At 38.4% G+C, this 24,598-nt stretch overlaps 7 protein-coding genes across 11 annotated transcripts; 4 read left to right on the top strand and 3 right to left on the bottom strand.

The window, feature by feature from the left end:
* Window positions 1-323: 323 nt before the first annotated feature.
* LOC126793994 (uncharacterized) lies at window positions 324-1,828 on the top strand. The gene is made up of 5 exons (XM_050520634.1): window positions 324-439; window positions 563-632; window positions 682-847; window positions 893-1,035; window positions 1,817-1,828. Exons 1-5 carry the CDS (start codon window positions 324-326, stop codon window positions 1,826-1,828), a joined length of 507 nt encoding a protein of 168 aa, XP_050376591.1.
* A 287-nt stretch (window positions 1,829-2,115) lies between these two features.
* LOC126794291 (DNA repair RAD52-like protein 1, mitochondrial) lies at window positions 2,116-3,325 on the top strand. The gene is made up of 4 exons (XM_050520965.1): window positions 2,116-2,463; window positions 2,570-2,607; window positions 2,695-2,789; window positions 3,176-3,325. Exons 1-4 carry the CDS (start codon window positions 2,168-2,170, stop codon window positions 3,317-3,319), a joined length of 573 nt encoding a protein of 190 aa, XP_050376922.1. The 5' UTR covers window positions 2,116-2,167; the 3' UTR covers window positions 3,320-3,325.
* Window positions 3,326-4,110: 785 nt separating this feature from the next.
* Window positions 4,111-4,989, bottom strand: LOC126793992 (uncharacterized). Its single transcript, XM_050520632.1, has one exon. It carries the CDS (start codon window positions 4,987-4,989, stop codon window positions 4,111-4,113), a length of 879 nt encoding a protein of 292 aa, XP_050376589.1.
* Window positions 4,990-6,897: 1,908 nt separating this feature from the next.
* LOC126794289 (glycine-rich RNA-binding protein 3, mitochondrial) lies at window positions 6,898-8,890 on the top strand. 3 transcript variants are annotated; one of them, XM_050520963.1, is made up of 6 exons: window positions 6,898-7,024; window positions 7,522-7,672; window positions 7,748-7,816; window positions 7,919-8,025; window positions 8,284-8,347; window positions 8,390-8,890. In XM_050520963.1, exons 2-6 carry the CDS (start codon window positions 7,528-7,530, stop codon window positions 8,692-8,694), a joined length of 690 nt encoding a protein of 229 aa, XP_050376920.1. In that variant the 5' UTR covers window positions 6,898-7,024; window positions 7,522-7,527; the 3' UTR covers window positions 8,695-8,890. The 3 variants fall into 3 exon arrangements, with proteins under 3 accessions (XP_050376920.1, XP_050376918.1, XP_050376919.1); XM_050520961.1 differs by having other exon boundaries at window positions 8,284-8,890; XM_050520962.1 differs by having other exon boundaries at window positions 6,950-7,011; window positions 8,284-8,890.
* A 156-nt stretch (window positions 8,891-9,046) lies between these two features.
* Window positions 9,047-12,765, bottom strand: LOC126794275 (uncharacterized). Of its 2 annotated transcripts, none has more exons than XM_050520942.1 (4): window positions 12,632-12,765; window positions 11,153-12,358; window positions 10,485-10,906; window positions 9,047-10,059 (listed from the first exon to the last, which is right to left on the bottom strand). In XM_050520942.1, exons 2-4 carry the CDS (start codon window positions 12,018-12,020, stop codon window positions 9,166-9,168), a joined length of 2,184 nt encoding a protein of 727 aa, XP_050376899.1. In that variant the 5' UTR covers window positions 12,021-12,358; window positions 12,632-12,765; the 3' UTR covers window positions 9,047-9,165. The 2 variants fall into 2 exon arrangements, with proteins under 2 accessions (XP_050376899.1, XP_050376900.1); XM_050520943.1 differs by having other exon boundaries at window positions 11,153-12,276; window positions 12,632-12,760.
* Window positions 12,766-14,022: 1,257 nt separating this feature from the next.
* Window positions 14,023-17,319, bottom strand: LOC126794288 (phosphoserine phosphatase, chloroplastic). Its single transcript, XM_050520960.1, has 8 exons — window positions 17,243-17,319; window positions 16,581-16,818; window positions 16,134-16,266; window positions 15,884-15,991; window positions 15,504-15,597; window positions 14,937-15,086; window positions 14,807-14,860; window positions 14,023-14,457 (listed from the first exon to the last, which is right to left on the bottom strand). The coding sequence occupies exons 2-8, from the start codon at window positions 16,810-16,812 to the stop codon at window positions 14,332-14,334; spliced, it is 897 nt and encodes a 298-aa protein (XP_050376917.1). The 5' UTR covers window positions 16,813-16,818; window positions 17,243-17,319; the 3' UTR covers window positions 14,023-14,331.
* Window positions 17,320-20,586: 3,267 nt separating this feature from the next.
* LOC126794274 (respiratory burst oxidase homolog protein A-like) lies at window positions 20,587-24,437 on the top strand. 2 transcript variants are annotated; one of them, XM_050520941.1, is made up of 14 exons: window positions 20,587-21,021; window positions 21,132-21,288; window positions 21,377-21,425; window positions 21,528-21,641; window positions 21,733-22,140; window positions 22,254-22,640; window positions 22,720-22,815; window positions 22,892-23,007; window positions 23,078-23,180; window positions 23,258-23,446; window positions 23,534-23,665; window positions 23,775-23,903; window positions 24,060-24,138; window positions 24,227-24,437. In XM_050520941.1, the coding sequence occupies exons 1-14, from the start codon at window positions 20,718-20,720 to the stop codon at window positions 24,334-24,336; spliced, it is 2,373 nt and encodes a 790-aa protein (XP_050376898.1). In that variant the 5' UTR covers window positions 20,587-20,717; the 3' UTR covers window positions 24,337-24,437. The 2 variants fall into 2 exon arrangements, 1 of the variants encoding a protein (XP_050376898.1); XR_007672131.1 differs by lacking the exon at window positions 24,227-24,437 and having other exon boundaries at window positions 23,785-23,903.
* Window positions 24,438-24,598: the final 161 nt, after the last annotated feature.

Raw genomic sequence — 24,598 nt, 5'->3', positions numbered from 1 at the left:
TTGGCAGGGTTTTACAAGTCTCAGGTTTCAGAGAGAAAGCTGCAGCGAGCAACGTAGTAGTGAAGGTACTCACCTCTCTTTAATCGATTGCTCATTCTGAATTACGATCAAGATTACCATTGTTTAATTCTATTGTTTCATGATAATTTTCTGGCTCTATTTGGTTTTTGTGTCTTTGCTCTTTATTTGTTCGTTTATATCATTTATATGGTGGCTTTCATTTAACTCTCTTGTTTTGTTTCCTTTGGAACTACAAACATCATTTTGATCAATCCCGAATCCATGTGATTTCATAGGTTGTACAAAAAATTTTTTTTTTTGCAATGGAAGTGCATCAGTCTTTAGGATTCTTTTATGGCTTGTCTCTTCTTGTGTTCCCCAACTCCTTAGTGTCTAAAATACTGAAATATAGTCTACTGCGCTACATATTGCACAATTGGTCCCTTATGTGAATGAAATCAGCTAATAGTGGCTAAAAATCAATTTGAGAATGTTACCTTAGATTTTCAAATTGGAGTTTAAGTGTTACTGGAGGAATCTTTTGATTTGTAAATTCTGGCAGGAAACCTCTTCCTTCTTTTCCACATCAAAAGGCTCGCTTCTTGTTAAAGGAACTCAACTCAATGCACTTCGTAATTCTGCACCTACTGTCTAAATTCTGAACTTACAATTCTTTTGCAGGATCTTCATGGCCGCGTGATAAGGGTGAATTATGCAAATGAGAGGCCTCGTGGTAACAGCGGTTATGGTGGTGGTTATAGGGGTGGTTACAGCGGCGGGGGCAGCGGTTACAGTGGTGGTGGAGGTGGCTACAACAGCTGTGGCAATGACAGCTATAATAGTGGTGGTAATTACTGAAGTGTAAACTCAATTGAAACTGGTACTGGTGGAGGATTTTGCAACAATACAAATCAAGGTTCTCCTGGCAGTGTTGGTGGTGCCGATAACTTTGGTACTGATGACGGTGGTGACAATAGTAGGGATGATGAGTTCAGCGATCGGAATATTATTAGAACTATCAATCTCGTTCACACGGTGAGTAGCTGAATTATCAATCTCGTTCACACGGTCAGTAGTTGACGGTGGAATTCATGCTCAACCACCATTGGATGTAAAATCCAAGGGTGAGGAGAATCTTTTTAAAATTGAATTATTTTGTTTTTAACTCTTGAATTTACATCTAATAGTAGTTGAACATGAATTCCTTGTCGGTAGCTGACTGTGTGAACGAGACTGTTAGAATTATAGTGAATATTATCTGAACCTCAAGGGAAGTTAGTTTGCCTCCATGATGTGTTACAAGTAAATTGTTTTCTGATGCATTTGGCTCTATGATCTTCATGCACGTTTCTGTGGCTGAGTTCTTGAAATAATTGAACTTTGTTTCAAATGTTCGTACCGAAAAAAAAAACAACTGGTTTTTGGAGAATGTGAAATGAGCTAAGCTAATCACTTATGAATCCTGATAATAAATAAATAAAAAGAAAAAAAATCACTTATCACTTATGGGCTTAGTTGGTATAGACTCCTATCACACTTGGGCCTTTGTGGCTGAGTAGGAGCCCATCTCGCAAGAACTACAAAGAAAATAACAAAATTAACCGAGACCAAAACCTCAAACCCCGCACACTGTTCTTCACTTCTGTTGTTAGTATCATCAGGTGCTGCTGTTCAATCTTGTTTTTGGTTTCTTGGATTTGATTGCCGTTCTTTACTCTCATTAAGTTGAAGTTTTTCGCTGTGGGTTTTGTTCTTCAGCTTTAAGGTTTTAAGCTTTATGATCTCATTTTGCTGGGTTTTTGTGTCTGTATGTCAGGGTATAGATTGAGTGCTAGTTTAGATCTTTAAATATATCAAAATGTTTGTTGAAACACAAAAGGGAAATGAAAACTTGTATGGAACTGTAGACCTCATCATTTTGAGAAACGGGGTGTTGAGTCCTGGGATTGAAGCAAAAGTTGATTTGGGTTTTTGGATTTTTGTTGTTTTGAATAGGGTGATTGCTGTATTCAGTTTTCTATATGATGTGGAATGTGATTCTTGAAGCTTGTTTGTGTCTTGTGCTCTGTTGTTTGTGGGCAGACTGTGTACTGAGCTCGTTGTAGCAATTAACTACTAAAAGTTGGAAGTTAGGAGTCCGTTCAAAAGAAAATCAAGTTGACAGGAAATGGCGCATGCTTGTAGATCTTGTTTATTAAAATTGCTGCGCGTAGCTGCTGTGTTTCAAAGTACAGTGTCGCACCGTTCCTATGCCAAGATGGCTTCTATGCCTTATGGGCAAGGGAGGAGGGAGAAACCGGTTGAAGTTGAAGCAGATGAAGGTGAAGATCTAGACGATTTTGCTGTGAGCTCAGGAATCAGCAGACCCTTATCTGAAATCCTCAAGCAAATCAACAAGAAAGTCCCAGATGCCCTCATCAAATTCCGCCACGAAAATGGGTTTACATCCAAATACATTCCCTGGTATTATTACATTCATTCATTTCAATCCAAAATCTTTGTATTTTTCATAAAAAAAAGTTCTCTCATTCAGTGATCTTGGTGTTGTATACTTGTATTTACTTTACAGGCACGTTGTTAATCGAATAATGAACTTGCATGCTCCAGGTACTGTTTTGTTCTACTTTCACACACCAGTATTCCATTGATCATTACCCGTTCCTTATATTTATCATAAATTCCTTCTTTTGTTAGAATGGTCTGGTGAGGTCCGAAGCATTACATACTCTGCTGATGCCAAGACTGTTTCTGTTGTTTATCGTGTCACGCTCTATGGAACTGATGCTGTGGTATGTATCCTTTCATTCATATTCGTCCCCCAACCTTATTCTTCTGATATTGATGGAACTTTTCATTCACATTGTCTAAACAATACGAATAATATAGACATCTAATGCTTGTACTTGTATCTGTGGTATTCACATATGCATCTCCCTGCCTGCTAGCTACTAATAATGAATAAAACCATATCCCCTGCTTTGGAAATACTGTTTTGAGCTGTATGTACTCAGGAGTGTGGTCTCCACAAACTGTTTTCCAGTTGTATTGTAAAAAACCCTGTTTGGTAGCATAGTGAAAATTTTGGTTGATGCTACTCTGAATGCATTCAGATTGACCTGTATAATAAAGGAAGGATCCGACACTTTCCCCACTTTTTGTTTCCTGCTTCTATCAGATATTTAGGGAGTCTGTAGGCACTGCTTCAGTAGATGACACAAGTTATGGGGATCCAGTACAGAAGGCTGAAGCAATGGCATTTCGTCGAGCTTGTGCACGCTTTGGGCTTGGTCTTCATCTTTACCATGAAGATTTGTCTTAGTGGGATGTACTGATGTAGTGCTTGTGCTTGTGGAGTTTATGGGTTTTTTTTTTTCAGTTTTTGGTGGAAATAGGAGGTCAAGCCTAGATTATGCTAGACGTATTATTCCAATCAACTAAAGGCCTATATAGACAAGACAAGACATGACCCATAATTCTGTAGTATTTTGATCACTTGCTGGAGTCTGATGGTTATAGAAGAAGCTATATCAATTGCAGTGTTAAATCTCAAGAAATCCAGCTGAATTGCATGAACTCTTGCAGTAGTGTTGGTGACGGTGGCGACAGTAGCTTTCTCAACCTTTCCCAATAGATATATGTAGAACTTCAGGGGCATTAAGTTTGCGTCTCTGATGTGTTACAAGTTGATTGTATCTACCTTTTATTTTGTGTGGGATTTAGCTTCATGAATTTCATGTACGTTCGTGCTTCTTCTCAGAGATATGGAAATTATGGCAAATGCTTGTTTCAAATTTCTGTCTTCCCGAATACTTATTTTTCTTGTTACGTTTACAAAATGGTTATTACTAATAGCTGAACAAGAGTTACCAGAAATACAAGAAATGAAGGCCTAGGTGTAGTGCGAAGACGCCGAGAGGTTAAGAAGAACATCATCAGATACGAATCCTACGATACAATATTGTGACAATACAAAGCAAAAAAAACCAAACCACACAAATATACAGATGAGGGATTAACACATCTGAACCCCTACCAAACCCACAAATGAATGAATGAAATTAAAACCTTTCTTTCTATATGCTCTACCACACTCAACGTACGTTAACTTTTCTACAAGAAAATAAAACAATCCAAAGAGATTAGAGGATTGTTAATGTCCTCAGGAACAGACTCCAGAAAATGGTCATGAGCCAGAGCTTCTCTAACAGCAACTTCATCGATTTTCGAACTGATCCTGTGAACCCTTGTCTGCGTCTCTCTCGCAGGACTCTGCAAACAAGGCCGAGCCATGAGCCCACTTGGGTTGTTGTTGTTCTGATTAGCCGGTCTGATATTCGAAACCGTTTTTGGCGGGTTTGCCATAACTGCTCCTATGTTTTTGTCTGAAACATTGAACCTTCTACTCGGAGACGGCGACCTTAAGCTTTTAGCATATGCAGAGATCACAGGCCTCTCTGGCTCTTTACGGAAGCTCTTCTGTCGCTTCAGAGTTGGTGAAGTACTTGTTCGGACTCTCTTCTGCGGCGTCGTTTTAGCACTCTCATTTCCTCTATTTATAGGGCTTGGCTGCTGTTGGTGGTGGTGCTTTCTCAACGTTGCTGCGGCAACCGGTTTCTGTTGTGCTTCCTTAATTGTAGCAATGCGAGATATATGCGGGTTTTCTTTGTAGCAAGACCACAGGAACTCGTTGGAGAAGGATCTGTCGATCTTCGAACTGCTCGAAACCGAAGAATCGCTGCTGGATAAGGTTGAGCTCGATGAGCTGAGGGTGGAAATAGAGTTAGAAGCACTACTAGTAGTGGTCGTGGAATGTGAAGGGGAAGAAGGAAAAGGAGAGATTTTGTTTGAATGATGAGAGGGAATTGGAGTGGTAGGTTTAGGAGGCTGGATTGAGATTACCAGTTTGTCTTGGACATTGTGACAGAATTGATCGTCTCCTTCGACTTGGAAGTGGGATTTGGGACTGCATTTGCTAATGCAAGAACCCATGTTTTAGCTGGGTTTTGGTTTTGATTGTAAGATTGTGAGATATATGGGTGACCTGCTGATATAGTAGTGCAAGTACTATTTTCAAGTGACAGAGAGGGAAAGGTATTAGTCAGTGTGCGTGAGTGGCTTTTGCCTTTGCTTTTCCTTTCCACACATTTGAATTTGGTTGCCGGGTATGCAATCCGTTGGCAACGCCGCAACGGTTAGGTTGAACTTGGTGATTTCATTTTTTTTAACGAAATCAAGAATCAAACTATGTCTATCACATATTCGGAGTTTATAAACTTGCCCTTAATAAGAAGAATTTAATTTCATAAAAACATGGTTGATGTCCCGTAGGGCAGAGAGGAGTATAAGAAAAGAAAAATGGAGGACCATATCTATTATCTAAATGCCTCTATAGTCTCCGCTTTCTAGAACGAATTGAACATTGTGCATATTCAGAATTGTGAATTTGTGACACAGGCTCGGAGATGAGATTTTCATACATCAGTCGAATTTCATAAGTTAGGCCCTTACATCATAATGTATATCAGGCTTTATTTTTCATGAGAAACTCTACAAAGTTAATCATATTGCGTGCACTCTGTTGAAAACACCAAACGATTGTCTCTCATTAATAACTTACACAAACACACTGTAGAGTGAGTACTCTTATGAGTCTTGTCTTTGAATCACACTATCACGGAAAAAACATGTTGCACTATGGTATGGTATAGTTCAAGTTGTTTCTATAAATCGACCTTTGAGCCTTGAATGTACCGACTCATGAGACTCATATTAGGTTTGGCCCTGTTTTGACATCACATTCCAGATTAATTTTTAGTTACTATTGCTTAGGATCATGCATAATTTTTCTTTTTCTGAAGAATACAAAACCTCTCAACTAAATGAAAAACTAAGGACACAAGTCGCACCGAAGAATACATAATCGGTGTTTACCGATTTCGGTTGGGCCGTTAAAAAAAAAACTGTATTACTGGGTTTCATGTTCCGGACCCTTCATTTTACTGTTTATTTTTATGCGGTGATTGTGCGCCTCTGTGGCCTTCCCCTATGTGGGCACCTTTGTATGAATGTGGGCTAGTTGCTCTATTAATATAATTCTCTAATTGAATTAAAAGAAAAGAGTTGCCATAAGCACAAATTGAAGATACAAGTAGAGCAAATTGAAGTTCTTGCCCACACTACAAACTAGGAGGGCACCAACTAATTATAGAGCATACAGAGTTACAGACGCCTTAACGCTTGGATAGTATCTCTGAACATTTTCTACCATAGAAGTTGAATACTCCAATTTCTCGACTTATAGATTGAATTTTCTTTCAATTTGTTCATTTTCATTCCTCAAAGGTTTTTTAAGTTTTAAAGACTAGCGCTTATAGATCATGTTAATCCGATTTCTCTTGCCTGCATACCAAGACTAAATTGTGATTTTGACTTCAATTAGCGTCATTATGAATTAATGAGTATGGAGGTTCCACAATTAGACTCTTAACAATTGGCCACACCTGGTGATTTCACCATAGTTAATTTTGAAAAACCTTATATTGAAGACCTTATAATGAGGACTTTTAAATAGATTGTTGGATGAATGGTATAAATTTCAATTGATATTCTCAAGTTTTGACATGCACATTATCCAACCGTCAACTTAAAAGTCTTCACAAAATTCTCAATGAAAATTTTCAGTTAACGTTAATCGAGAGAACAAAGTTAAACTCGCTTGCATCATCAATAGACACGGGCAGTAGCTTCACTATACATGAAGTGGTCAGCTTCACTTAACTAGACATGCTAAATTCCTTCACTTGACCCACACAAATTTACATTCCAACAAAAAATAAATTAACAAAATGAGAATAATTCCAAAGAGATATTATTAGCAGATACTGAGCCCTAAAATGGGAATTTCACTCCGCAGTCCTCGTGTGGCCCTTTTTAAACCCTTCGTCTCGCCTCAGACTCAAAAACCCTCGTCTCTTCTAAATCCCTAATTTCAGCCTCTACTACTTCACTCAGGTAGTCTCATCAGGTAGGCCTTTTCATTTCGTTCTCGATCTTCTTCGTTTTGGGTTCGTGGATTTGATTTCTTTTCTTTTTTTCTCGCTATGTTCTAATTTCGTTGTGGGTTTTTGTTCGTTGGCTTAAAGTTTTGAGATTTATGATCTAAAACGATTTGTGTCTGCTGGGTTTTGTTTGTATAGTACTAGTAAAGGTCTAGATTGATAACAAAGTTTTGATCTTTGAGAATATTACAGTGTTCTTTCAAAACCCTAAACCCTGGTAATCTCGCTTTTTGTTGAGAGTGAAATGGGGGCAGAATAGTTGTATAAGCTCATATAAATGGAGTGTTGGGTTTATCGGATTTCATGAAATTAGAGAAAAAATTTGACTAGGGTTTTAGGGGGGTTTTGGTTTTTTGTTGTTTTGGGTGATGATTGTTGTTTTCAGTGCTGTGTGTGATGTGGAATAGATTCTTGAAAATGTGATTCTTGAAGATTGTTTGTGTTTTGTTGTGCTCTTTTGTAGGCTGAGATGGCGTTCTTGAGTAAATTCAGCAATATACTTAAGCAGACTGCGACCAGGCAGCTCGGATCTGAATTGGCTCCTTCCAGGCCGTCGCTCTTTCAGGCCATAAGATGCATGACAACTGGGCAAAGCTCTAAGCTATTTATTGGAGGTACTCTCCTATTATCTTAAACCTGTTGGGAGAGATTTTGTGTTCAAGGGTTCTCATTCTTCTTTTGTAATGCAGGTGTTTCATTTCAGAGTGATGAACAAAGCTTGAGGGAAGAGTTTGCCAAATATGGTGAAGTTGTTGATGGTAATACTTTTAAGTACTTTGTTCTATTTTTTATTTGCTTAGTCCTTGTGTTTGTTGTAAAAGTTTGAGCTTTAATACTGACTGGCTTGGTTAATGTTGTAGTAAGAATCATCACAGACCGTGACACTGGTAGATCGAGAGGCTTTGGATTTGTTACTTACACTTCCAGCGAGGAGGCATCAAGTGCCATCCAGGCGTTGGACGGTCAAGTAATTATCTCACTTTAATATTAAATTATTTAGTCCATAGTACCTACTGATGAATCTCGGGTGTAAGACTAGGGAATATTTTTATTTTAAGTTTTGATTTGTTTATCCTGCAAATCTCATTTTTACATGCTTGATAAAATTTCAGCATCATGTATACTGGTATGATTAGTTATTTTGAGTATATTGAGTAACAATATGTTCAGTTTTAAAATGCAAAATCTGCTTTTATATCATGAAATGTCTTAAAAATTCTTGTAGGAGCTTCATGGACGCCGTGTAAGGGTGAATTATGCTACTGATAGGCCTCGTCCTAGCTATGGAGGTGGCGGTGGCTATGGAGGAGGTGGTGGCTATGGGGGAGGAGGTGGTGGTTATGGTGGCGGTGGATATGGTGGTGGCGGTGGTGGTTATGGAGGTGACAGCTACGGCTCTGGAAACACTGGTGGTGGATACGGCGGAAGTGGAGTTGGTTACAACAGCAGTGGCAGTGGAAATTATGCTACTCAAAACACTTTTGACAGTGCTAGTACCGGTGGTTTTGGTGCTACTGACAACAGCTTTTCTGCTGGTGGAGCTCAATTTGGAGAGGACAAAAGTGGTTTCGATGAGCCACTAGAAGGAAACAGTAGAGATGATGACCACACCACAGACTTCGAGAAAAGGGCCTGAATGTTGAGAGATTAGTTCGCCTGTCTGCAGTGCTACAAGTAGATTGTTTTTTGTCAGTACTTCTAGTGCCTCCCTCCCTGCCTCTGAACCTTTTATCTCATTATCTTAAAATTTGGCTTTGAACTTATTGCACCGGTTGTTGTGCTTTATCAAACTTGAATTCTGGAAATAATTGTAATTCAAGGTTTTTCTTGTATGCTTGATCTCATCTTTTTATTTACTTTTTCATTTGCAAACCATAATGCTGGTAGTTCAATGATTTTGGAGAAGGTATCCATTTGCCAAGAGGAAAGAAAGGAGTGATGCTAATAATTCGCAGAGCATTTTGTTTGGTAATTAGCAGATCAAAATGGTCATCAATAAACCAACACTCGCTGGTAGATTCGTTAAGCTGTAAAGTCATGGATACCTAACCCCTCCTAATCTCCTATATTTTGTATAGTCTATACACTTTTGCAAAACTTAATTTGTTTACAATTCAGTTTCATAATCATTCATTGAAAACAACCACTTCTGCGCGTTCAGGACTACAGGAGAACCTTTCTTGGTCTTCTCCACAATCTGCTGTATCAGATGTTTCTCCATCTCATCATCAGAACGGCTATCCTCCTCACTGACAGAATAATCAAACCTGGAAATGTGCTCATCTTCCAACCATTTCTCTTCCTCAAAAGCAAAATGCCCCAAAGAGCCATTTACATCAAAAGTTTGTTTGCACATTTGATCACTGAATGTTTCAATAACCTGACAAGGTGAATCCTCTCCTTCTGACTCACTGAGCTTCATCAACTCTTCATAAGCCTCATTGTACGCATGTAGAGCTTCCCCTGCTAAATTCATGACTAGAGGCTCAATTGTGGTCGCCCTTTGTTCTTTGAAATTGGTACAATCTTGGATTGTGGACTGCACACAACTGTTATCCCTTGAACAATCCTTATGCTCTGATTCCATAACACAGACCTTCTGGCTGTTCTGATTCCACAATGCGGACATCATGGCTGGAGGCTCTATGATAAATTCACTTTGATCGTTAGAATTAGTACCCTCTTGGATTGTGGACTGTACACAACTGTCTGAGGAATCTTTCGAACAATCCTTGAGCTCTAATTCCACAATGAGGTCCTCTTTCTGGCTGCTTTCTAGTGCTGCCTCAAGCTCCTGGATTCGTTCCTCTAGTCTTGATTGGATAACTTCATGCAGGTGCAAACTAAGCTCTCTAGGAGAAACTACATAGTTTCCATAGTGATGGGCAGTAGACCTGCTGCTTGCATTCTCATTAGACTCCGGTAGGGCAACATTGTGCCCACCAACCATGTCAGCTCTCAATTCGCCTTGAGCAAAATCTGCCATCAACTTTGGGTCAAGCTGCACAAATTTTTACTCTGTTAATGCTAATTGCTAACACAAGTTTGAGGAAATTTATAACATCTCCCAAAAGTACAAGCGCAGGCAGTTATAGGAAACACGTAGAGGTGAATTATATGTTTACAACTCATGTCCTGTAGAAGATAATTACAGGAATGGAAGAAAAAAGTTAGTTAAAACTTAACAATGGTTACTGAGCAACAACTCTACTAAGTAGAACAGAATGAAAATTTTAGGTTTTTCTTCAGTACTTCATCTTTCAAGTGAATTGGATTACCCCACATTCCCACAAAGCTTCAGGACTCAAATTAGTTTAGTAGTTACACAGTGAGGTAAACCCAATGAACAAAGATCCAATATAAAATTAAAATATAAATTCACGCTGCTTAAACTTAAAATTACACTGATAAACATAGACTGTGTACCTCATCAAGATCAGTTAATTTTCCTTCCAATGTAGAAGTATTCATGTTTAGGCCCAACCTCTCAAGCTCTGCTTCAAGCTCTGCCTCTATTTTACTCATCGACTCCAAACTCTCCTCAGCTTTTGGGTCATATGAATCTCTACCATCATGCTTGTCCATATTTTGTTCATGAGAAATAGGATTTAGGGCCCTGTTGAAAACCGTATTGGCACAAGTAACCTGTGACCCATAATTCTCATTAGCAAGCTCCTTCACCATCACTGAGTCTTTCATTTCCAGTTCCTCTTGTAGATCTTCAACCAAGCTCTTGGTCTGCTTTAATACATCTTTCAATTTGTCAACTTCTTTTTTATTCGCAAGGAAAGAAGATATAACGCCAATAGAAACCCCAAGACAGAGTAGAACTGCTCCATCTGGTGAACCTGATGAAGCTACATGCATTAGGCTATTAACTATGATATGATGAGAGAAAGGCCATTGAAATAGCTAGAAAATAAGAATTTGGTATTAGATGAATGGTAAAAAACTAAATATTATAATTTGTATGGTTTGATGATTCACAAATATAGTAGGTTTTATGGCTGATTTTAGTCAGATAAGCCAACATCTGGATATATTGACTTAGACCCAAAATCAAGCTATCCCAAGAGTAAGAGGAGAGTCCACACCTTCAACATGCAAGTGTGTTCCGCTGGCCATGTGACCGGAACTGTGGGATCTTCCAGTCTGCCCCTTTCCTGTCTCAATTTTCATCTTCTTTGGGAGATCCAGAAAACCAAGTTTTGGTAGTAGAGGAATGCTGGAGGCATTTTCATTTGTGTCGAAACAATCTTCCTTATGCAGCTTATTTTCCTCCATGCCAATCTGAGCACTGAAATGGTCACCATTTGCTCTACTAATTATTCGGCTTCCATCACTCACAATTAATGGTCTCATACTTGGATTGGACGGTGAAGGAAGGGTAAGCACACTTGATTCAGCACGCTCTATATATAATTGAGCCATCAGACAACTTTCTAAGGAATTTAGAGGCTTAACAATATGCCCATGTGAATGTTCAGTTCTTACAGACCTTCTGTTCCTCAGAGGTACAAGAGAAGAACCATTTTCTCCATTGGAAGCTTTAGGTAACATGGCACCAGTATTGTCATCAATATCAGTACTTTGCCTACTTTCATTGCCATTCTCATAAATGTTTGCTTGGTATACTGGTGATATATTTGATAGAGAAAGTACATTGCAATGGTGGTAACTCTCGAGACTTGCTAGCTTTTCAACATCGTACCCACTAGTAGAAGCCAATTCACCTTTAGAAACACCTCCCCATACATTCATATCCGCTGCTCTCTCACCCACAACTGGTTTCCTATCCCCGCGCCTGGTGAAGGAAGAGCTTTGGGACTCAGCTTTCTCAAGATTTCCATCCCCAATAGGAAAATGTAACAAGTCATCCTTATCCCTCTCCCTTGAAAGTTTCTGCCAATACTTGGTCAAATATCCAGCACCAGTAGCTGCTGCAACAACCCACAAATCCATATCCGCTCTCCCTTCTGACAAAGAAACACTTAACACCACAAAACATACTCTTCTCTTTCTTTCAATCTCAGTACCCAATAACCACAAACTTCCATGAACCCAAACTTTGAAACAATGAATCAAATACTCTCTGTAGGCTCACAGAAACTTCTGAATACAAAATAAGAACTGAAACTTGAACCAAAATCCAATTCCCAGTTCATAAAAAAAAACAGAACTTCAGCTGTCAATTCTCAGCACCAAAAGCTGAAAAACACTACTTCCACAGAACAACACAAAAGTAAACAAGCATCAACATCCAACTCACAACAGACTGAAATAAACAACCCTCCAATTTTCTGCAAGATCAGGAATACAAAGAAAACAATCACACAACTAAATTGCTCAAACCACAGAAGAAACCAACCAAGAGCACCAATATAAACAACACATAGAAAATTCTAGGCCCTACCCACTTCATAGAAACCTACAAACACTTAAACCCATCATTCAGATAACCACACCTACACCCATTACTGAATCAAACCCAATAGCAAGAATGGTTAAAATGTCTGAGTTCTGTAGTAAACTATTAAAACACATACGAAAGAGGTAAAAGAAAGAGACTTTACGTGGAAAGATAATCAGTGAGGGTGGAGAAGGCAATCCAGAAGCAAAAGGGAGTGTGTGAATCTTGAAGAATCAGTATTTATCGCTGCTCTGTTATCTTCAGGGCTCCGATACAACCCACAGGTTCTTACGTTTGGTAAACGACGTGCTTTCTTTTGTTTTTTTCTTTTAATTTCTGATATTCTGACCAAAATTAGATAATTTAGCATAATTGCATATGAAAAGACTTTCCTTTTTCATGCCACATTTTCCTTTTCTTGTATTTCCTCCGTAATTTTTCGAGAAGATAAAACTAATTCAGTTGTTCTCCAAGCGTATGAGAAATACCCTACGTGCATTATTTACTAAATTGTTTCGATCAAATTATTTACGGTAAAGTCTAATAAGGTGTCAATTCATAATACGTTTTATAGTTATATTTCTGAAGTGTAAAAAAAAATCACACTTATAAATGAAGTGTTGCAAATTAACTTTACTATAGGTTATGACTTGTTTTATTATATTCATACGTGTTTTCTAATTTTATTTAGCTTTTGGACTTCTCACATGTTTTACAAGATGATTGGTTAGGTACACTGTACTCTTTGATATAATTACCCCAACATAAAGGGGATTGAGTAGATTCATTTCATCATTCCAACAACAGACATGAAAAAAACAGAAGTGAAAAGGATGAACAATCACCTTCATCACCCCACCTTACAAGAACATGGCACCGCATCAAAATCAGGTTGTCATTTTCCTATAATTTCAGCTTCAACATCCTTTTGAAATGTTAATGAACTCCTTTTATGTGAAAAGGATAGGGACCCTAAAGGGAAAGAAGTCAAAGAACACAAAAGTTGAGGGGGACTCTGGTCCTAAACTAATGACCTTACATGAGAGTAGGACTTAAGACCAAGCAATTCACATGGATATTGGACGCCTAAACAGCCCCACAGACTAAGTAGTGCTTCACATTATAATAACTTAGCAAGCAACTGGATGAGAGTAACAGCTTTTAGTGAGGTTGCACATCTGATTTATAATTTATTAGATTTGAAAACAGCAGTTGAACAATGATGATTTGGTACCTGCCAATGATCCTTTAGGAATGAGGCATTCATTTCACATTTCCATACCATAAAATTATATTGAAAGGAGGAGGATAGTGATATATGAGTTTCATTCATTATGTGTTCTTTGGATGAATCAAAACCAGACGAATTCAATGAGTTTGGCCACCTAGCAGCTTTTGGTTGATAGGATCATAGGAATATGAAGTCCCCAAAAACCCAAATTAGAGAATAAGTCGTTGGTAGAATCATATCAAGTGTGTATATGGGCTTTATGGCACATATCATCACATAATCACACATATTAAAAAGTCAAGTCTGCAGAAATTGACCAAGGACTTCAGGGTAAAGATATTGATTATCAGATTCATAATGCATAAGCTTGCAAGTTAGTACCTGGAACAATATATTTCAAATTAAACTGCAACACTCATTTCACAATCACAGGATCCTGAGAACCACCCAATGCTCTCTGCCTATCTCTTTATTCATCTTCTTATACACGAAGCACAAGCCACAGTGATAGAACTGATATATATATATATATATATATATATATATATATATATAATGCAGACGAGCAGGCAGCATAATGGAGATATATGATGGCACGAAATAAAGAATCAATGGGCTCAGGAGATTAAAGGCTAATTCAAGGCACTAATCAACTGTTCGAAATTGAAAGCAAGCCAATCAGCCTTTGCGGCGACAGCTTCTCGATGTTGAACACCAGCATAGCAGATGAACAAATCAGCACCTCCAGGTTGACGAGCCTGGAAACAGTGGAAAACAATATTGGATATGAAACTTCACGTACAAGTGAGAATTTTATTGCATTAATCCATCCTTGAACACATAAGTTCATTCGAGATATCATTCACCAATATAAAACTGCAACAGAGATGTTGGGAGACACAATCCTCATCCTTTACTCTTCTGTCCTTTTTGCCCAAAATACTGTAGTTTTTTTTTTTTAAGTTTAGGAGAAAATATCCTTAGTATATCAATTGAGGAAGCCTGATTATCATTTAGTTGTACGAACAAGACTAGATGCAAAAAAGTAAGATGCAAAAACACAAAGCAGTCTTGGTTCTCAGATAGACGTTTGAGTGATTTACATACCTCAAGATCAGTTGCACCATCCCCAATCATGACTAATACCTTGTAATTATGACCCTGAGAAAACCAGCTTACTAAGCTTACCAGCAAGTTACTTGAATACTAAATTTCAACCAAAAGATGCTAGACCAACCTTCCTGATCTGTTGAACTGCAGTGGCTTTTCCTCCACTCCTTGAAGTAGGCTCATTTTCGTCAAAGCCTACAAACTCTCCATTACTTCCAAACAGTAGTTGATTGGCAAACACGTTTTCCAAGGGTATCCCAAGAATTGATGCAACAGGCTGTAGTTATAGTCGTTTAGTAACCAGAACATGGAAAGAAGATATTGTCATGCACTCATACGTGAGATCTCAAGAATCAGAAGCTCTTTATGAGTATTGTGAATGACAATGCTAGGCCCAAACAACTTCTCTCTAGATAGAAACATGGAGGAAAATAAAAACCAGATACTATAAAAAAAATATCTCTTTTGGTATGAATAGTTTTACAATCCCACACATATTATGTTTTCTTATTCCACACCTCCGGAAAATTCACCTGATCATGCAGTATATAATTTTTTTTTTCTATATATAATGATATTACTCAAGTGATTCATTTGTTTTTCAAGTAATTCTTATTTTACACTGACATATGATATATTAGACCAACAAAGTAGTAATATAAGAAATGGACTAATGCAGCATTCAGAGGCCTACATATATCATTTGACGGAAACCTCCAGAGACCAGGTAGACCGTGGTTCCATTACCCTTCAGTTTGCTGACTAATTCGGCTATGCCAGGAGATATCCTACATGAGCATGTATGCGATGGTTAGTTTTTATAAACTTTTTGTTTGGCAATTAATGACAATACTTTATTCTGTTGTGCTCCAGTCACCCTAAATTCTTATATGGTCTCATCTAAATAATCCACTTGTGCCAAGAACAACATTACTAAATTGTGTAGTCAAGTTTATAAAAACACAAAATCATCCATAATTATTAAGAATTTTGAGCGAACAAGCAAAATATATAAACACAAGATACTTAAAGGAAGTCAGCATACACTGAAGATAATTAACAGAAGCCACCTACCTTGGAGGCCTCTTCTCAAGATAATCTTGTAACTGAGACAGGGATGGATTGAATAACGACAATCTGGCAGACAAAGCCTCCTCAAAAGGTACTGAACCACTCATTGCCCTGGAAAAAAGAAGAAGATGAGAACTGCTATCTGAGACCAAGGTAATATAAAACAAGAACTGCTATCTGAGACCAAGGTAATATAAAACATCTAAGCTATACAATACAAAACAAACTAAGCAAGATCAATGCTGATACCCACCTAGAAGTCCATTCTGCCACAGCCTTTCCAGCTCCACAAAATTCAGCAAGTTCATCGATGCCCTCATCCAGGCACACCGTGCTATCCACATCAAAGCACACCGCATCAGCTTTTCTCCATAACTCAAGAACCTCTATAACCATTAGAATACCAAATCAATATATCATTCAGTAAGTTCACACAATAAAACCTATGTGGGGCTATTATATGTTGTCATGAAAGCCTAGGTGGTGCAATTGTTCTGCAGTTTTAAGCATGCACTCTTGCAATAAAACAGCAAGCAATAAATCACACTTTCTACCGACTAAATATACATCTACTTTTAACAAAGTTCAGCTCCAATAAATCAAATTATCATCCTAATCTCCTCATGACAATACCATCTCTTTCTAAAACCAATCATGAATCCTAGAGGCAAATAGCATAGCAGTCGATCAATCACAATACCTTTCGAGGGTAGCATGTTGCCAGAGCGGCTTGATGGGGCTGCTCCTACTGGTTGAATCGAAGCAGCAATTGTTTTGAGTGATCTCTGGTGTTGTTCTATCCCAACATGACTTCTATTTCTATACAAACTTTTGGTGAATTGCACCGAAGATGTAGGAACAAAAGCAAGCTTCTTAAGCCTAAACTGAGTCCCTATGGTGGTGAATCCTGACGAATTCACCAACCCTTCCATGAATATCTGCTTTAACCACACACAAAAAAACAAGCATAAGAAAAAAATAATAATTAAAAAAAATCTCTCCATACCCTAAAGAAATAGCATAATGCATACTGATCTTGAACAACCCAATTCTACAAACCAACAAATCAACACAAAGACAAGCTAAAGATAATTTATTTAACAATTAACACATCTAATGCTTGAACATACATGCACACATTACAACTGAAAGCAGAAAGTTCATACTTTTATACATCAACCAAAACCCAACTCAAATTATATGAATTTTTTTACTCCCTCACATTTTCTGGGTAGCAAACACAGAGCAAATGGTAGTGTCTTCATTATTTCACGGAAAGGCCACAGAGTAAAGGCAAAGATCGAAACTTTACGAAAGGAAATAACAAAGAAAATGACAAGGAAGATTGAGACGAATGTTTACCTGTGTGTATATCACTGTGTTTGGTTTGGTTTCTCAGATCCAGCAAATCTGGGGCTTCCTCCCTTCGTTTATGTTTGGTGAAGGAAATTAACTCCAAATCCGCCCGAAAACTTGGCTTAATTACGAAAATTAACCTTTTATTACCGGAATTTGGTACAAGACGGTAAATATTTCCGAAAATTCTACTATGTACTAACGGTTACGGTTAACTATCACTTAATTATGTAAGGTTCGAAAACTCACTGGCTTGGTGGTTGGTTTTAGAACGGAGTTTAATAGGTGATCTTTTATATGAGAATCGTGTATGTGACTTGAAATGTAATAATCCGATTTTCCGAAACAACTTAATGGATTGTTTTTAAATTTATAAATTTTGTGAAACTCATTAAACGTATCTGTGTCGTCTTGCGACGTCGGAAATCGAAAATGAAAACGTTCTCGGAACGTTTATTTAGAAAAACGTTAAGTTCCGCGACGTGAATATCGATTTTTATTCCGTCGCTCGTTTGCGAAAACTTCCTTCATGAAAGTTGTAGAGCTCATCGATACGAGTTCGTGGACGCGTCACGCGTTGGAATCGAATGTCGGACGTGGAAGTTATTAACGTCGGAAGTTCGTATCCGATTTTGGAAACGGGTATAAATAGACAATTAATGGAGCTAGGGTTTCCATTTCAGGAAACCCACCCCGCGCCTCCCTCTTTTCTTTTCTCTCTTCTCTCTCTTCCTCCCCGAGCTCTCTCCCTCTTCCTCTCGGCTTCACCACCGATCTCCCTTCTCAGGGAGACGTGGCCCTCACCGCCGGCCTAGGAGGCGTCGCACCACCCCCCGCAGGTGACCCCGAGGTCGACGCACTCTCTCACGCCACGCCGAAGCTCCACCAAAAACGCCAATTTCTGCGTTTTTTCCTCAGCCGTACCCGAGCCATCTCCGATGGTTTTCAAGCTCGATTGAGGTGAGGGTTAGCTTAATTAGGTTGTTGTGATGCTTGGTTGTTAATTTGTGGTTGTTTGGTTTCGATTTGGAGGAGATCGGAGGATGAGGGATTTGGGGGAGATGTCGCCGCCTTAGGCGGCGCGTGTGGGAGCGTGGAGCGGTCTAGAGGCAGCGTGAGGCCGTGGAAAGGAAGAGGGGAGGAAGAGGAAAGGAAGAGGAAGGTTTTGGGGGCGGCGGTGGCGTGCTACGCGCCGGCCTTAGGCTCGGCGCGTGTGCCCCATGCGCTGCCACAGTGAGTGGTGCATGAGCGCCATGCGCGGCCTGCCGGAGGTGGTGCGTGTACCCCACGCGCCGCCACGCGCGGCGGACGTGAACAGTGTTTCCGAAGGGTAAATTTGTAAATTTATTTTTACGACAGTGAATGTAAAAATGTGATTTACGTACGGTAAATGTAAAATTATTTTACATACGGTAAATGTAAATATAAATTATATTCAGTAAATATAAAACGTAAATTCAGAAGGGTAATTCAATAATTATTATTTACTAAGACAGTATTTACATTTGAATAGTATTCATACGTACAGAAAAATACGTAAACAGTGTACTACGTGAGGGGTAACATAGGTGTACCAGCGTTCATTAGTACCCGTATTATAAATGTATTTGGGTAAACAGATGGGTTGCCCAATTTCTCAAGAACACTTTCATTTTCATATTTTTGGGACAACCAGATGGACCGTCCATTGGCTCATGAGTGCATTTATATTTGTCGATTTGTGGATTTTCGTATATATTGATATGCGAGTTATATTTTCATTTTACTCATACGAGCTGTAAAGCCTACCGGGTTTGTGTTTACTATCCCGGTGCACCAATTCAATGATGTATGGGGTAATTCTGCAGGTGTTGATTAGTAGAAATCGAAGGACAACGCTAAAGACTCGAAGTCGTTCATTTTCCTGCTTGTGGTGAGGTTTTTATTGTGGATTTGTGTGAGAACTTGTGAGGGTTTATTTGTGGGTTTTGTGAGAGATTGTGAGGATTATTACATTTCTATTTTTATGTAATTGTTGAATTATAAATTTGGTTTGTAATAATTGGTTTGTCTGAGTTGTATTGTGAACTCAGTAATGATCCGTTGTGGCATTTAAAATGATTTCGATTTATTGAGATTTTTTGGTGTTTTACGACTTTGAAATTTTGAATTTTTATGCTCGAAATTTTGGGGTCATCACATGAACTATATCATTTTTTTTATACGAAAGACTTGAACTATATCATTACAACTCACATTTTTGACTGGCCTCTATCAACCCAAATTTGGTTTTGCAGGATACCAATTTTGGAGGCCTTTCATACCTCATAAGGCAAATTTGGGGAGAGGCCTTCTGTAACACAATCTTGTCACATTCAAAGCAAAACTTGACTCTTTTCACCAGCTAGCTTGATGTGATCTGTAAACAAACTTAGCTGATCTAACTCAATTGGCCTTTGTCCTGCAAGAGATAGAATTCTCTATCAATTGCCTTATCTTACATGGAATAAATTGCAGCGAAAGTTGATGTTGGGTGAATAACACTTAATACGTACTTAGCTTCACACTCTTTTTCTTGCATGGTGAGACATGTCAAGTTGTGAGCTTCTTTTTGGTTTTAGCTGTTGAGAAATATTTATATAACCTCATATTCACGTCACAACCTTTTCATTTCCATAATTTCTTGCCTACAAGTTCAGTTTGGCTTTCTCGTCTACAAGTTCAGTTTGGCTTTCTTGTCGACCTTCAAGTTTAGTTTAGCTTTCTAGTCTTCAAGTTTAGCTATCTACTCTACCTGCTCTGACGTCCCTTCTGCTCCTAATTTGTCAACCCCTAACAAAACCTTTTAACTCTTATCTTGTCACTTCACTTCTCACATGTGTAGCACCGACAGACTCTCACACTTTTTGACATTTATCCGACACTAAATTGATATTTTAACCAACATGTCACATTATAATTTTGACACGTTAATTCATCATTTTAAATAAAAAAAAACAGCAAAACATAAACAAAATATAAATAACTCACGTTATGTTTCTGCCCCATCATTTTCTTTTTCTTCTTTCTTTAGATTTTTTTTGAATTGTTATGCAATAAAATGAACTTGAATATTTAATTTGACATTATTTCATGTGTTATATATTTGTATAGAAAAATATATTAAATTATATATAAACTGTCGTATCGATGTCGCGTCATAATTTAAATTTTTTATATTTGCTGTGTCGCAGACTCGCGGTGTTGCGCCATGTCGGTGTCGCGGTATCCGTGCTACATAGTTTCTCATCCAATTACAAGAAAGAACATAAACGCTCTTGCTTAATTATTGTACCTCTCAAAGAAAGCAAATTGCTATACTACCCTCTTCTTCAAAGTAATTAGAAGAAGAGAAGGCATATATGAACCTTTTTCAGCAAGCAAACCTAGTAAGTACCCACATTGATCACAAACCACACTTCTTTCTTCCCATGAAAACTTGATCACCAAGTATCTATCAATAATGGAGGCACAACCAGCTTCAGCATCACCGTCTTCATCATCATCTTGCAGTACTGATTATAACATTATGCCGCTTTCGTCCTCTCCAGTTTGGACTGAATTCGATAAAGCAGAACCACTGCAAGCTGTGAACCAGGAGGAGGTATCCATTCACAGGTCAGATATTAAAATTCTGAGATTTATGGACCTCACTGCCAATGGTGGGATGAGGTGGGAGGATGTCGAGGACCAGTTTGATCGCCTTGCGATCACCCAGTGCCAACCTGAACCTGTTATAAAATGGTCTGATTTTGGTTTGTGCGTAGGTGAGCAAACTGAACAAGTTACTGGTACTACTTATGGTTTATGATAATATCACCCTTTGAGAAATAAAAATTGCTAGCTCTATCTTTTATACACACTTGACATTTGGTAGGGATGAAGCAGTCGCAAGAGTTTGCTAATCAGTTATTAAGGGCTCTAAGGAAAAGCAAGGATTGTAATCTTGGTATAACTAAAGCGGAACTGCAGGGTTACTGGTGTCGTATGACTGACCCTTGCTTCAATTCAAGGATGCAGATATTCTTTGACATGTAATGATCCTTATGTTACTTATGATTTTTGTATCCTGTTTGCAAGAATAGTGAACTCCATTTCTAAATTTCTTTGGTTAATTTTCAGGTGTGACAGAAAGATGCAGGGAAGAATAACTGAGATAGATATCAAGCAGGTAATTTGTGTCTATATATTTCATAAATCTAAGTTATAAAATTTTCGGCATTAACAGTGTGCTAATGTTAACTGGTTTCCTTGGAATTTTGGGATCTTATAGACTATTATACTAAGTGCTACTACAAATAAGCTATATTTGACACCTGAGGAAGCAGAAGACTATGCCGCCTCAGTCATGGAGCTGCTTGACACTGAAACAAGGGGGTACATTGAGGTACTTTTAATAGTGGAAAATTGATTCTTCAAAACACAAATGTAGCTAGAATTTGACTTCTGAGTTCTGACTGTTTGTGACTATTTTACAGCTTCCACAATTTGAGACTCTCTTAAAAATGAACTTATCAAATGCATCCTTCTCTGATAACCCCTTGTCAATCATCCGTGATCCCTGTCACAATTTTGACCAAGTTCTAGAACCAAATTCCAAGATAGAAATTATGTTTCGATCTTATTGGCGACGAGCATGGATAATATTGTTGTGGTTGATCATAAGTAGTGCCCTCTTCACTTGGAAATTTATGCAATATAGGCATAGAGCAGCTTTTCAAGTAATGGGGTACTGCGTATCCTCTGCAAAAGGTGCTGCTGAAACCCTCAAATTCAACATGGCTTTAGTTCTTCTCCCTGTATGTCGTAATACAATTACGTGGCTTCGAAGGAATCGTTCAATCAACTCAATCATTCCATTCAATGACACTATCAACTTCCACAAGGTATGCTGTTCGTAGTCATAGCATAGCTCTAAGCCTCTAATAGTAGAAAAATTCCTCCAAAAGAAATGTGATAATCTACTACTAACACTGACTTTTACCTCATATATGAATAGCTCATAGCAGGAGGTATAATAGTTGGAGTTATCATACATGGTGGCTGTCACCTAGCCTGTGATTTACCAAGGATTAGTGATTCAGATCATGTCATTTTCGGACAAACGATAGCGTCTGGATTCGGGTATCATCAACCCTCATACTTTGAGATATTGTCAACAAAGGTAGTGGCATCAGGGATTGGGATGGTCATACTAATGGCCATAGCATTCTCACTTGCAACAACATGGCCACGCCGGGGGTTACCTTCACTTCCAAAGTCTATCCGGAATGTTACAGGATACAATACCTTTTGGTACTCACACCACTTGTTCATTCCTGTATATGCACTGCTCATATTTCACTCTATGTTCCTCTTCCTTACAAACAACGTAACTGAAAAAACGGTAAGCCTGCCAGTTAGTCCCCATGTATACAGAATATTAAATTCATAAAGTGTCTGATGCTAACGATGTGGTTAACCAGACATGGATATACATTGCCATTCCAGTTCTGTTGTATACTGGAGAACGAGTATTTCGAGCCATAAGATCTGGATTCTATGAGACGGAAATGTCAAAGGTGATTTGCCATTACCATGATTTTCCTTGTTAATTTGAAGGATTTATCTGAGTTCTTGCTACTTCCTTCTGTGCAGGCGAGTATATATCCAGGAAAAGTTTTGTCTCTCAAATTGCACAAACCAAAAGGTTTCAAGTACTTGAGTGGCATGTACATATTCATTCAATGCCCTCAAATTTCCCCATTTGAATGGTAAGTGTGTGTACTTTTCTCCAACCATACATTCATCTGCTAAATTTACCATGTTCTTTTCTCATTTCAGGCACCCGTTTTCGTTAACTTCAGGACCCAAAGATGACCACCTAAGTGTGCATATCAGATCTGCTGGGGACTGGAGTTACCAAGTATACTGTCTTTTCCAAGAGGTAAAATAGTGTGAACAGTATGAATGAGAAGACTATATACTAAATCTCAATACAGTTTCGCTTATGAAACTTTGCAGGCTACATTATCTGGACTTGGCAGTTACCCTAAAGTACACATAGATGGGCCTTATGGTGCTGCTTCTGAAGACCATGTCAAGTATGATATCACTGTTCTAATCGGTTTAGGCATAGGCGCAACACCTTTCATTGGCATCCTCAAAGATATTGTCAACGGTGCTCAAAACTCATCACATTGTGATCATCGTGTACGGTTCTTAGTTTTCTTATTCACTTGAGAAATTTGGTTTCAAGCTAGTTACTCAAAAACCTTACTGATGCTAAATTTGAAACAGTGCGGTTGCAGAGAATGCAGCTCAAGAAAGTCTCCACTAAAAGCCTACCTTTTTTGGGTCACAAGAGAACAAAGCTCCTTTGAATGGTTTAGAGACATCATGAACGAAATATCAAACTCAAGCGAAAAGCAGGTATATGCTGCAAAGGTTAAACTTTCATTAGAACTCTCAAGTGATGAAGTAGAATTTACCAGTCTGCAATGTGCATTCTAATAACTTGTGGTGATTGATCATTCTTTAGTCTGTTGTAGAGATGCACAATTTCTTAACGTGTGTGTATCAAGATGGAGATGCGCGCTCAGTTCTAATAAGTGCAATACAAGAATTGCATTATGCCAAAACTGGTATTGATTTTGTTTCCCGGACTCCGGTAATTACTGCTTCATAAACCCTTTCCTTCTATATCACATTCATCAGTTGGTTAGTATGGTGCTTTTGGGGTATATATATACACCATGCTCTTGCCTCACTGAATGAAGGTTTGTCTAGGAAAGCATTATGATCTGATCTGTGACGAAATTTTCAGGTAAGAACACATTTTGCCCGGCCAAACTGGTCCAGCATCTTCTCAGAATTGGCCTGTAGACACACAGGAGGACGGATTGGTGAGAAACTATAGGAGAACAGAGAGAATTTTTGGTCGATTGGTCATTGCTATATGATAACTGAAGATTTGATTTTTTTCTTGAATAGGGGTTTTCTACTGTGGCGCATCAACCTTAGCAAAAGAGCTGGAGGGAATGTGTACCAATTTCTCGACCAAAACTAGCACAAGATTTGTATTTCACAAGGAAAATTATTAGCAGCATTAGAAATTTAGTTTGCAGTCAATGTACTCCCGTTCCAAATCCTCAGCATGGAAATGAGATCAAACAAGACCCCTCAAAATGCAGATCTCTCTCTCTATCTCTCTCTCTCTCTCGTACCCAAAGACACTACAGAATATATGGATGAGTTTTCTGGCAATTGTCAACTCAAATACCCTAAGAACCCAAAACCAATCACAAATAACTGTTATTAAGCTCGATTGCTGTATGAACATTTTCAGCTTCATGAAAATGAAAC

The sequence above is a fragment of the Argentina anserina genome, chromosome 5, assembly GCF_933775445.1.
Source record: "Argentina anserina chromosome 5, drPotAnse1.1, whole genome shotgun sequence".
Classification (NCBI taxonomy): Eukaryota; Viridiplantae; Streptophyta; class Magnoliopsida; order Rosales; family Rosaceae; genus Argentina; species Argentina anserina.
The sequence above is the reverse complement of the archived record's forward strand: the minus strand, read 5'-3'. Positions and strand labels throughout refer to the sequence as shown.

Bases quoted from the DNA above. Each gene is read 5' to 3' on its own strand.
- LOC126793994 (XM_050520634.1), top strand. From the start codon at position 324: ATGGAAGTGCATCAGTCTTTAGGATTCTTTTATGGCTTGTCTCTTCTT. The intron at 440-562 runs GTCCCTTATGTG...AAATTCTGGCAG, and splicing joins CGCTACATATTGCACAATTG to GAAACCTCTTCCTTCTTTTC. The intron at 633-681 runs GTAATTCTGCAC...ATTCTTTTGCAG, and splicing joins AACTCAACTCAATGCACTTC to GATCTTCATGGCCGCGTGAT.
- LOC126794291 (XM_050520965.1), top strand. From the start codon at position 2,168: ATGGCGCATGCTTGTAGATCTTGTTTATTAAAATTGCTGCGCGTAGCT. The intron at 2,464-2,569 runs GTATTATTACAT...TTTACTTTACAG, and splicing joins ACATCCAAATACATTCCCTG to GCACGTTGTTAATCGAATAA. The intron at 2,790-3,175 runs GTATGTATCCTT...TGCTTCTATCAG, and splicing joins TCTATGGAACTGATGCTGTG to ATATTTAGGGAGTCTGTAGG.
- LOC126793992 (XM_050520632.1), bottom strand. From the start codon at position 4,989: ATGGGTTCTTGCATTAGCAAATGCAGTCCCAAATCCCACTTCCAAGTC.
- LOC126794289 (XM_050520961.1), top strand. From the start codon at position 7,528: ATGGCGTTCTTGAGTAAATTCAGCAATATACTTAAGCAGACTGCGACC. The intron at 7,673-7,747 runs GTACTCTCCTAT...TTTGTAATGCAG, and splicing joins CTCTAAGCTATTTATTGGAG to GTGTTTCATTTCAGAGTGAT. The intron at 7,817-7,918 runs GTAATACTTTTA...TTAATGTTGTAG, and splicing joins ATATGGTGAAGTTGTTGATG to TAAGAATCATCACAGACCGT.
- LOC126794275 (XM_050520942.1), bottom strand. From the start codon at position 12,020: ATGGATTTGTGGGTTGTTGCAGCAGCTACTGGTGCTGGATATTTGACC. The intron at 10,907-11,152 runs GTGTGGACTCTC...TAGCTTCATCAG, and splicing joins AACACACTTGCATGTTGAAG to GTTCACCAGATGGAGCAGTT. The intron at 10,060-10,484 runs GTACACAGTCTA...AAATTTGTGCAG, and splicing joins AATTAACTGATCTTGATGAG to CTTGACCCAAAGTTGATGGC.
- LOC126794288 (XM_050520960.1), bottom strand. From the start codon at position 16,812: ATGGAAGGGTTGGTGAATTCGTCAGGATTCACCACCATAGGGACTCAG. The intron at 15,992-16,133 runs GTGGGTATCAGC...TCTTTTTTCCAG, and splicing joins GTGGCAGAATGGACTTCTAG to GGCAATGAGTGGTTCAGTAC. The intron at 14,458-14,806 runs GTATGTAAATCA...CACTGTTTCCAG, and splicing joins ATGGTGCAACTGATCTTGAG to GCTCGTCAACCTGGAGGTGC.
- LOC126794274 (XM_050520941.1), top strand. From the start codon at position 20,718: ATGGAGGCACAACCAGCTTCAGCATCACCGTCTTCATCATCATCTTGC. The intron at 23,181-23,257 runs GTAAAATAGTGT...GAAACTTTGCAG, and splicing joins TATACTGTCTTTTCCAAGAG to GCTACATTATCTGGACTTGG. The intron at 23,447-23,533 runs GTACGGTTCTTA...AATTTGAAACAG, and splicing joins CATCACATTGTGATCATCGT to TGCGGTTGCAGAGAATGCAG.